The sequence below is a fragment of the Ascaphus truei genome, chromosome 4 (genome assembly GCF_040206685.1).
Source record: "Ascaphus truei isolate aAscTru1 chromosome 4, aAscTru1.hap1, whole genome shotgun sequence".
In the NCBI taxonomy this organism is placed as follows: domain Eukaryota; kingdom Metazoa; phylum Chordata; class Amphibia; order Anura; family Ascaphidae; genus Ascaphus; species Ascaphus truei.
Genome location: NC_134486.1, coordinates 387,792,440 through 387,803,929, shown reverse-complemented (window position 1 = coordinate 387,803,929; position 11,490 = coordinate 387,792,440). Strand labels below are relative to the sequence as shown.

Here is an 11,490-nt window from a genome sequence, read left to right as displayed (position 1 = left end):
CGCTACTGTATTCATTCCCTGGGGTCATGTGGTGCTGCTGAGGCTCATGGGACCTGTAGTTTACTGCAGAGACCCCTGGTGACTGGCCAGCGGTTCGCGCGCGTTACACTGCGCATGCGCAAACTCTCTCCGCTCCGGGCAGTCGCGCCTGACTATTGCGCAAAGCCCAACAAACATGCTGGCACCCTGTGCTACCGGGCCGCCGCTGAACCTCCGAATGCTCCCTCAATACACACCCCCTCAGGATGCGCCCTGCAGCGAGGTGAGCGGAACCCAGGACACCCCTACACCAATATATACAGTATATATATTAGACAGGATTACCCTATTTTTTGTGTGCCCTCCCCTTGCTGGAAGTTTAACATTGTTGTGTGATACGCAAGGTTTTTATTTTTCATTTGCGTCACATTTTATTATATAAACAATAAAAATTCTCCATAGAAATAGTTGTACAGTAGAGAAAGTTTTTAAGGTGGCTAAAGTTACCATGTGTGCAAAATAAACCTAATCCTAAAACATTTCTCTATGAAGTGATGGAGCAGCAGCCTATAGATTCTTCATGCAATTCTAATGTGTGCACATTTGTGTCTCCTGTATAAGACAAAACACGTGCTATAGTAATGGGATTGGTGTACACGATATAGTCTCCTGGTCTCTCACCAGGGAATGGAAGTACCTGTAATCTTTAGATCCCACTGATGCATTATTTACTGTATATGGGGAAGTTTTTTTTTTTCCATACCTGGGTAACTAGTAAACTTGTTATTGATAACATTTCATGAACCGGAACAAAAGAAATACAGAGAGATGACTCATACAAAAGCATGTAACACATTTAATAGGAAACATACCATTCAATACATTGCTTCTGTACTCATTTAAAATATTATCAATGTTGTCAGCAGAGGTTAAAGTGGCTATACCTCTTGTTTTTGAGGTGTCTCCAGAGCTGAATTGCGTTGATTTCAGCGCTGGAGACCTCCTGCTTCTCCAGATACTTACATCGGAAGGTCCTGCCTGTAGCAGCTCCATCCAGGCACAGACAAAGTCAATTTAAAGGTCCCGTGGGCAAATAAGAAGCTGAGACATCATCCCTTGCGGCTTCCTATTGGCCCGTGTGACGAGGACCCTTTACACAGCAGTGAGATACCGGCATCACATTCAGATGTAAGAATCTCAGGGAGCAGGGGGTCCCCAGATCTGAAAGTAACGTGGTTCAGCTCGAGAGACCCCCTGCTTCCCACCTGGCTGGGGAGGGGGGGGGGATGTTGTTTTTAAAGGAAAGGTCTTTTAACATGATCTGCTTGTGCTTTGAACTGTACAAAGCAGAAGTGCAACTGTGTCACATTTTGTTAGGGACTGTAAGGCTGTCTTCATAGAACAGGCAAACTGCACAGCTCTGGCATACAGTGCTACCAGGGTTTCAGATATATATGTATTTTATAACTGTCGGCATTCTTCACAGGCTCTGCCCAGGCATCCAGCCTTCCCCGGGTCCTTCTTTAGCTTATTGGCCTTGTATCCTCCACATACAACTTTCTCAACAGCCTGAAATTAGTTTGAAATGGCTGGATATGGAGCTTTTGTTCACCCTATTTTAGGTATCCGTGAAGTCAGTTCGGGGAGACAACTTGGATCTGGGTATCAAACAGTCTGCAGTTTTAACAGACTTTGGGGGGTTATTCATTAAACTGTGCTAGTGCTGATCATCACACTATTGCAGTTTAATGAATGACACCCTTAATTTCTGAAACCCTCGTTAATTACCAAAGTGCAGTGGCTCATGTATTCTTCTAGTTACTTAGTCCCTAATCTAAATGTAGCCATGTAAATTGATATTATATGAAGGGTGTATTTGCTCTTAGGTCAAAATTGGGATAAAATAAATGTATTATTGCTGTACTCACCCAAAACTCTACTTTTTTTAATTGCAAGATGATGTATTTTATAGTTGAATATATAGGCACTGAGCCATAATATTGCTGTTTCTATGGCACATCTCCTTAATAAAGTAATGTGGTTCACAGAAATTAACAATCTGTGCTTTTAGTTTCATTTAGGTCTTTTTTTCTTTTTCTCTTTTTTTTTTAAATTGTCAAATGAAAAGACAAAAATGTATGAAAGTATTTAATGAGAAAAAAAATATTATAGATTTTGCCTTTTACTAAGAGTGAATGTGTAGTGTGTCTCTCTGTCTGCCAGGGGATTACAGGAATTGTGTGTTATCTCAGGCTCTTGAAATCATACATCCTAAATAATCACAGTTTCATTTTCCTACTCAAATTGTAACTAATTTTACTAAACACCATACTCAGGCAATTATACAAATGTACAAAAAAGCATTTGCTTGAACACATTTTATCTGGCCTAATAACAATCTTAGATCTTTTAGGCTACGGTGAGATACGTCAGGGTGTTATTAACAAAAACCTGCAATGTCCCAACAGTAACCGATTTTTGCTCATTCTTGATGGAGAATTATTTCTGCCATGCTGAGACGTCAAATGTCAGGTGCACACAAGAAAGAGACGACGATGGTTTGTTCAGACAGGGAATTCTACAATCTCTACCTATCACATGGGGGTAATGCCTGTAGGTAATGTTACAGAACCTTGCATCTCAAGCAGTTCTAACAAGGGACATGACTGGTTCTCATGCATACTGGGCTCTATCTTATAGTACAGTATAGGCCAATGAGATATGACACAGTGCTGGTATCTCCCACATACTGACATCTGAGAGATAATTCTACTCACTTCTAATCCCACCAACTTTCAGAACAGTGGACTGCAGGGGAGGGGGGCATAGCAGGGGCCAGTTTTATGTACTCACCACACAGCTGCCCCCTCATACACGTAGCACAGGAAACTGCATAGTGAATCCTTGCAATTTCTGTGTTATTACTCCACTACTGTGTATGGCTGACAAGCTATGGGTTGAGTTGTTTGGGTGCTTGTACAAAGTTTTCAGCTGATATTACAATTGAAGTCTAATTGAGACACACAGGGAAAACTCTGCTACAGTTGCATTACATGAATTAATTTAGTATACAGAAGAAGCATACTTCCTATCTGAATGTGAATAACCACTGCAATGCTGCTCTTATCTCCACTACTTGGAACCTTCCCATTCAAACCGCTTGCCTGTTACAAGTTGTATTTCTTACAGATCAGCACTAGAAATACTAGTTCATACATGGTCTAAAATAATAGTAGTAGTTTAATAGCTGTATAGACAGTTATGTTTCATTATACTCGACCAGGTGTGTGTGTGTATGTAAAATATATACGTATATATATATATATATATACATATTTTTTATATATATATATATATATATATATATATATATATATAGCAAATGGAAATATTACTGTATGCTCATTTCGTCATTTGCATGTCTTAGACAGGTCTGCAACCCTGCCTTTCACCATTATCGCCCAGCACACAGCACTTCCACTGCAGCAAGGGGTACATACATAGATGTATATATACATACACATACACGATGTAGTGTAATAGAATAAATCCGATAAACTTGTTTCACTAGTGCTCAGCTGTAAGACATACACACATGCAGATAGATGTGTGTGTTTTAAACTATATCAACTAATTTGTGTATACTATACTCCTATATGATTACAGTATAATGGCTTTTGTGCTGAAAAATCATCAAATTAAAATAAAACTACTTGGGGTTTTTTTCTCCATTGCTTTACAGATTTTTGTTTTTTAATTACACAACCTATTTGTAAATAACCAAATAGTTACACCCATATATTACTTTCTTTACCCAAGTGTCTCAGTGTGATACTCAGTACCTCCTTCAGTCTGTAGTTATGTTTATCTCTGGTCCTGTTTCATTGGCCTTTAAGAACACAAAGCACACAGCTGTTAATGGACAAAAGAAAACAAACTGGTGAATCTAATCTTTTCCTTTTAGCTTGATGTGCAAATGTTACATTTAAAATAAGATTTTTTTTTCATGAATTTTGTGTTTATTTATAATTTTATTTTTTTTGCTGTTGCTTTTCTGATATGATGACTTGGTAGCCCCAAAACACTCCTGGTTTTAGCCCTTTATAAACCCATGCAGGACCAGACGGACTTGCAATGCACTGCCAGTCCACTTGGCACTGATGGGGTTAACTGAGGCTTAACTACAACTTCCATATTGTCACATTTAATGTCGCTATGTGCCAATAACTTTCCTATAAAAATGAGAATATTCTACTTTCTAAAGGAATAAAGGATATAAAAGCTGTGTTAAAAGGAATAGTGATAACATTGTGCTAGAACAGGGGTGGCCAACTCAAGTTCTCAAGGGCCACCAACAGGTCAGGTTTTAAGTATAGTTCTGCTTCAGCACTGGGGGCTCAATCAGTCTGAGCCACCTGTGCTGAAGCAGGGATATCCTTAAAACCTGATCTCTTGATGGCTCTTGAAGGCTGTAGTTGGCCACCCCTGTGCTAAAAGAACGCCTCAGATAGACTTGGTTGGTGGCACACCAGGGCGTCGGGTTGGGATGATCTTAGGCTTTGGTGAGTTCTTTGGGTCCTCTTCTTCCTCCATGTCGCTGTCACACACATGGACCACGACGCTGGGAGTGGACTCTGTCCCCGCATGCAGCTCAAACTTCTCACCTGGGGAAAACCAAAGCAGTAATGTGAGAAGATACTGTATAAAGAAGTTGTAGACAGAAAATCAGTCAATACATTCTGAGGCAGACACTCAAGATACACACAACTCTGAAGATGCAGGTTCGCTCACTCGGCCAGAAATCTCTCTCTCTCAAAATAAAAAATGTAATAGGTAAAATCTTATTAAAACTAGGTATGTGAGGCCTTTAAAAAAAATAAATCTAATATTTAGAAATAACACTAATTGTTTTCCATGGTTTCAGTGAGAACGGGGTATTCTGAATGCGGGATAATTGTCACGCTTGTTTCTAATTTACGGACACTTCTTCTATGTCGAAGGGAAAATTATGAATAGTGACCATGATAAGGAGCCAACTATCAAATCCACCGTAAACTTCAAAATACAGTGGTTACAAAGATTGTCGAGATAAACTTTCACAAATGTGTTCAATGTATGTATCTGGTTTATTTGTAAATTGTGTCATACATCTAGTTCTAACCAATTAAACATACCACTGCAATTCAGTTCAATTTGACCCTATGTGGGGCTGCATCTCTAATTTTGACCCTATGTGGGGCTGCATCTGCGACTCTTGAATGCACAAGCTTATTGGCTCAATGCCATCATCAATCATTGTTTAAGAATAACATGCCACAGCACCCTGGACAGCTCCCTGCTTCGGCTTACTGTACAAGCAGCCTGAACCACCCTGTTTTCAGGATTCATTGCCTGAACAAGACATTCAAAGGGAGACTACTCAATAGTTCTGCACAGTGGGAAAATCAGTGTTTATACTAAAGCAAACTACATTGGTCAAAAAGAAGAAAGCACCCAGAATCTTAGAGAGGGCAGTGTGCTCAATGAGAACTCTGCCATAACTTTGGGTATGAGCTGCATACTGTAATTGGTAGGAGCTATCCATGGTTCTGTATGTATGTCGTTATTTATAAGACCTGATGAAGGGGCCAGGAGACCTTGAACTTGAATATGTATAGTGTCTTCAGTACAGATATAGCAGCTGGCGCATTGCATTGGGACACACACAACTATTCAGCAGGAGCAATCTCCACGGAGAATCCATTAGCTGCATGGGAAAAAAGGGGCCTGATTAATACAAAAAGAGATGAGGCTAATGCACCCGAAGGTGAAATAATGGCTGCTACATCTGTACTTTACAGTTATATGTCACAGAGCTTCACCGCTGTAATGGAATGTTTAAAAGCATATTTCTGGTGCTTTGGTCTACATGGCAACCTCCAAAGGCTAACCTCTCCTCGGGGAGCACTGACCACACCAGGTTTTAGGATTAACCAATGCACGGGCACATGGGTGAATGCCCCTAATGTGCAAATTAATAGAATGTTGGGTGGTTGCATCAGAAAGAGAGATGGGTGATTTCTTTGGGTGGATTTGGATGCGCCGGTTCCTTTGGTCCGTGGGTCTCAAAAAGGAGATTTGCCTTTTGCAGGTTATTTTTTTTTTTGTTTTTTTTAACAACGACAATCCATCCGCAGATTCCGCAGTCCACCGACTTTTTAAAGAATTCTTTAAATCCGCCAGAGTATTGTTTCCAATGGCAGTTTTGGATCCATCCGTGCGGATTAAAGCTGTAACAATCCGCCGGCAGATTTTACACGGATTTTGAATAGCAAATTTGAAACAATCCGGGAAATGGATTTGGACTGGTTCCCCCCATCTCTAGTCCCAGATCTAGTTTGCCTCTGAGTCCTGAGGTGCCTGAAACGTTTGCTATACAAAAGATAAAATATACAGTTTGTGTTGATGCAGATGAGCTGAATTAATTTTGGGCACGATACAGTAATTTAAAAATCCGAGAACTGAAAGATGGATTTGTGCTATGTTTTAATATTAATGACAGGCAGCGTACTTTTTAATATTAATGACTCAAGTGACAAGGCAGCTTACCTTACATTCTTAATGTAATTCTGACACTATGCATCTCATATGCACTGACCTTGGCCCCTTGCAGACGCACGTACCAGAACACCCTCCTGCTGTGTCTGTGAGTTCTCCCCACTTACCACTTAGATTGTAAGCTCTTCGGGGCAGGGACTACTTTTCCTATTATTTTATATCTGAAGTGCTTATTCCCACTGTGTTATAATATTATGTATTGTAAAGCACTATGTACCTGAATGGCTTTATATAAAAAATAAATATACATTCATACATACATACACTGTACTTTCTTTGCCATAATAATGGGGGGAAAAAACTACGTTTTGAAAAGTGATGGAAGAAAATTGAAGTAACACATGTGGCATCTTTAATGCTCAGAAGGTACAAATTATATACATACATTTTATAAAATGTTTTAATTGTTTTTCTTTAAGACCTAATAACATACTTCACTGTGAAATGCAACAGTAGCTCTCAATTTAAGAGACATGTACTGTACATGTATCATTATTTTTGTAGAACTTACTAAAAAGCATTAGAACTCTGCTCCAGCTGCTTCCACTTTGCAGCTTTATTACTTCATTTGTGTAATAAAACCTCAACAAAAGCAGTTTAAATGGTATAATTTCACTTTTTCTGCAGTGAAGCATTGAGACTTTAATGGAAAAAATAAATTCAAATGCTAGAAAAGAAGAAGGTTTTACACACCTCATTGTTTTTACTTTCCTGCATTTCCAGTATGTGTTACTAAGCGGGGCTTGGTGTCAATTATTTTTGCATGGTGTACCTTGCGCCCCTGCAGAATGGTGCACAATAATGCAGTGTGTGCACTTCAGCACAAAAGGGGATGAATTAATTAGATGTGAGGTACAAGTCTGGTGTACTACATTCTTTTCTTTAATGCGTGGTCTTAATGCTACTCCAAGGGGCTCAACTGCAGTTCTCAAGATTGCCCGACAGGTCAGGTTTTAAGGATATCCCACCCACCTGTGCTGAAGCAGGGACTGATTGAGCCATCAGTGCTGAAGCAGGGACTGATTGAGCCAGCTGTGCTGAAGCAGGGATATCCTTAACCTGACCTGTTGTGGGAGGGGGGGGAGGGGGTCTTGAGAACTGGAGTTGAGCACCCCATGCCGTTTCATGAAACTCTGATGGTATACACATGCTGTTAACAGTCAGTGCCACCAGCCTTAGTGAATAGGCATATACCTTTTTTTTTACTGACACATTAATGATTTTAGAACTCAGCGAATAGACTCCACAAATACTAATGCAGCGTGTTAATTGTCCTTTTTAGTGCGGTGTGTTGAATATATTGCAGTATGCTGTACCAAAGCGATAACCTAGGCCGCTCAACCTACAGTAGTACAATCAATCGTATCATTGCCAAGATACTTCATTCAGGGTGCAAGTAGGAAACATTGAGCATTTTTACAAAAAGATCTAAGAGGGTCCAAAAAGATCCTACAATATGCACTCGCTGTGGATTTATCAATAATGACCATATGAGTCCTAGAAATATAATATCTCGATCACTAATAGTGATAGAATGAACTGACTCATACACAACCTCCTATGCAGTTCATGTAAGGATCGCGCTGAAAAATAATAAAGTTATATTAAACCATTATATAAAAAATGCATGTGATATCATATTTGATATCCTTACATCCTTACACGAACTGCATAGGAGGTTGTGTATGAGTCAGTTTATTCTATCACTATTAGTGATCGAGATATTATATCTCTAGGTCTCATATGGTTATGATTGATAAATCCACAGTGAGTGCATATTGTAGGATCTTTTTGGACCCCCTTGGGTCTTTTTGTAAGTATCCTGTACCAGCAATGCCACTGAATCCCTTGGAAACACAGTATTATTCCGAGTTGTACAGGGCCGGGGTTTTGTTGCGTGATCACTATGAATAATGACGCCGTCTACATCTCTAAACGCATATCTGCATTTTTACCGAATCACCGGAGAAGCTGTCTTTGACATTGTTTCATTGGCACTGTGCTGTCATAAAAGGCACCGCTTGCCTTCAATGTTCGTAATCTGGGATGCGCGGCCACTTTCATGGTAATATATTTAGCCCTTGTTCTCGCCGGGCCCTATGAAGCCTCACAGAGCTTGTAGATACGAGCCGCAGAAATGAAAGCGAGAGAGAGCTGACTCGGCTTTGCTATATCAGGAAATGATTTGATTCCTCTTTGCTTTGTTGCCCTCCGGGCTCCAAGCTAATTTCTCAGCCACGAGCTGACGTCAGGGCTGCCAGCCTGCACCAATGGCCAATTGGTCATTGTCAGCTACAGACGGCTCTGCCGTTATGTACACACAAAGGCGAGCCATTCCCCAGCACACCGAGTCAATCACCTTCCTCTCCCTTCCAGAGGGTAATAATAGCAGTCTAAATGTCACATTATTTTACAGATAAAATCTTCGCCCTTAGCGCTCCTTTCATCTCCAAGCAGGACAGCTTGAAAGCTCCAGTTGCTTTGCTGCACTTATGAAATAAAAGACCAATGCATTTAAGACTTGCTGTATAAAAGACATCAGATAAATTCACAATCCCCTAGGTAAAGGGGGGTTTCCAACTCCAGTCCTCAAGACTACCGTCAGGTCTGGTTTGTAGGATAACCCTGCTTCAGCACAGGTGGCTTAATCAGTCCCTGCTTCAGCATGGGTGGCTCAATCAGTCCCTGCTTCAGCATAGGTGGCTCTTCGACTGAGCCACTGATTGAGCCACCTATGCTGAAGCAGGGATATTCTTAAAATCTGACCTGTTGGGGGGGCGACTTGAGGACTGGGGTTGAGAACCCCTGAGTTGGGGCCTCATGTTATATTCGCTGAAGCCGTGAGTGGGACGTTTTTGGCGGATACAAAATAAAACGCCTTAATCTCATTGCTTTGCAATGCATCCCACTCTGGCAGCAAATGGGGTTAATAATCCAGGCTTCACATACCAAATGTAGGAAACTTACTTCCAGTTTGCTGCATTTGAACCATGTGATTTCTCTGCATATTGATGCCATGTACCATCTCCAATACTTAAGCCCTTATATGTTATGGAAGCCCAGCATGCTTGATCATTTGGTGGCAAAGGGGTAAATACCCCAACAGTAACAGATTGCATGAAATGAAAGGAATCTTGGCTTCAAGATTCCTACATTTGAAGCAAGTTTTTTTAGTCAAGAATAGTTTAAAAACCATCTCTGGCCAAAAGGCTAAACAGGAGGAGGTCATTATTAAAATGCTGCATGTTGATTGGTCAAAAGTTCAGACATTATTAGTCAGTAAAACAGAAATAGGTGAGCTCAGACCTAGCCCTATGTATGTATGTATGTATGTATGTATGTATGTATGTATGTATGTATGTATGTTTGTATGTCTTTATTTGTATAGCGCCATTAATGTACATAGCGCTTCACAGCAGTAATAGTTACAATCATATAAATAATAAGATATAAATAACACAAAGGGAAGAAGTGCTTCAGACTTAAAAGTGACATTTAGGAAAAGAATTCCCTGCTCCGAAGAGCTTGGTAGGAAGAACGTACAGAGACAGTAGGAGGGTGTTCTGGTAAGTGCGTCTGCAAGGGGCCAAGGTTAATGTATGAGGTGTTAATTATCAGCCATCGAGCTACTCATATGCTTCCTTAAGTAGGTGGGTTTTAAAGGTGGATAGAGAGGGTGCTAGTCGGATATTGAGAGGAAGGTGTGGGGCAGTCAGTGAGAAGGGTTTAAGGCGGGAGAGGGCTTTGGATACAAAAGGTGTAGAGAGAAGACATCCTTGAGCAGAACGAAAGAGTTGGGATGGTGTATAGCGAGAAATTAGGGCTGAGATGTAAGGGGGAGCAGAAGAGTGTAAAGCTTTAAAAGTGAGGAGGAGAATTGAGTGTGAGATGCGGAATTTGATAGGAAGCCAGGAGAGGGATTTCAGCAGGGGAGACGCCAAGACAGATTTAGGAAAGAGCAGAGTGATTCTGGCAGCTCTGTTAAGGATAGATTGTAGGGCAGACAGGTGGGAGGCAGGAAGCCCGGACAGCAGGAGGTTACAGTAATCAAGACGGGAGAGAATGAGGGCCTGAGTCAGAGTTTTAGCAGTCGAGCAGCAGAGGAAAGGGCGTATCTTTGTAATATTGCGGAGGAAAAAGCGACAGGTTTTAGAAACATTTTGAATGTGAGAAAAGAATGTGAGAGAGGAATCGAGTGTGACCCCTAGGCATCGTGCTTGGGCTACTGGGTGAATGATGGTACTTTCGACAGTAATGTACTGTAGAAGGATGGAATAGGGCCAGGTTTGGGAGGAAGTATGAGGAGCTCTGTTTTTGCCATGTTTAGTTTAAGTCGGCAGAGGGCCATCCAGGATGATATAGCCGAAAGACATTCAGAAACTTTAGCCTGTACCGCAGGTTTAAGGTCGGGTAGAAAAGTAAATGTGTGTGTCGTCAGCATAGAGGTGATATTTGAACCCAAGAGAAGTGATTAGGTCACCTAGAGAGAGTGTGACCTAATCAGAAGAGGTCCCAGGAGAGAGCCCTGGGCTACCCCCACAGAGACATCAATACAGGAGGAGGTGTTTGCAAAAGAGACACTGAAAGTACGCTGGAAGAGGCAAGAGGAGATCCAGGAAAGAGCTTTGTTACGAATGCCAAGAGTATGGAGAATGTGAAGGAGAAGAGGGTGGTCCACAGTATCAAATGCTGCAGAGAGGTCGAGCAATATGAGAAGAGGGTGATGACATCTGTCTTTGGCAACATGGAGGTCATTAGTTATTTTACTGAGGGCTATCTCAGTAGAGTGAGCAGTGCGGAAGCCAGATTGTAGAGGGTCCAGGAGAGAATAGGTGTTGAGAAAATGGAGCAAGCGAGAGAATACAAGACGTTCAAGGAGTTTAGAGGCAAAAGGCAGGAGGGAGACAGGTCGAT

The 11,490-nt window shown here is 41.2% G+C and overlaps 1 protein-coding gene across 3 annotated transcripts in view; it reads right to left on the bottom strand.

Annotated features, from left to right (window-relative positions):
* Positions 1-817: 817 nt before the first annotated feature.
* Positions 818-11,490, bottom strand: part of RCAN2 (regulator of calcineurin 2) — a 194,918-nt gene continuing 184,245 nt past the window's right edge. For all 3 annotated transcript variants that reach the window (XM_075598532.1, XM_075598534.1, XM_075598533.1), the window contains one exon: positions 818-4,643. In XM_075598532.1, the coding sequence (XP_075454647.1) occupies positions 4,483-4,643 (161 nt within the window). In that variant the 3' untranslated portion in view covers positions 818-4,482. The remainder of the gene's footprint in view (positions 4,644-11,490) is intronic.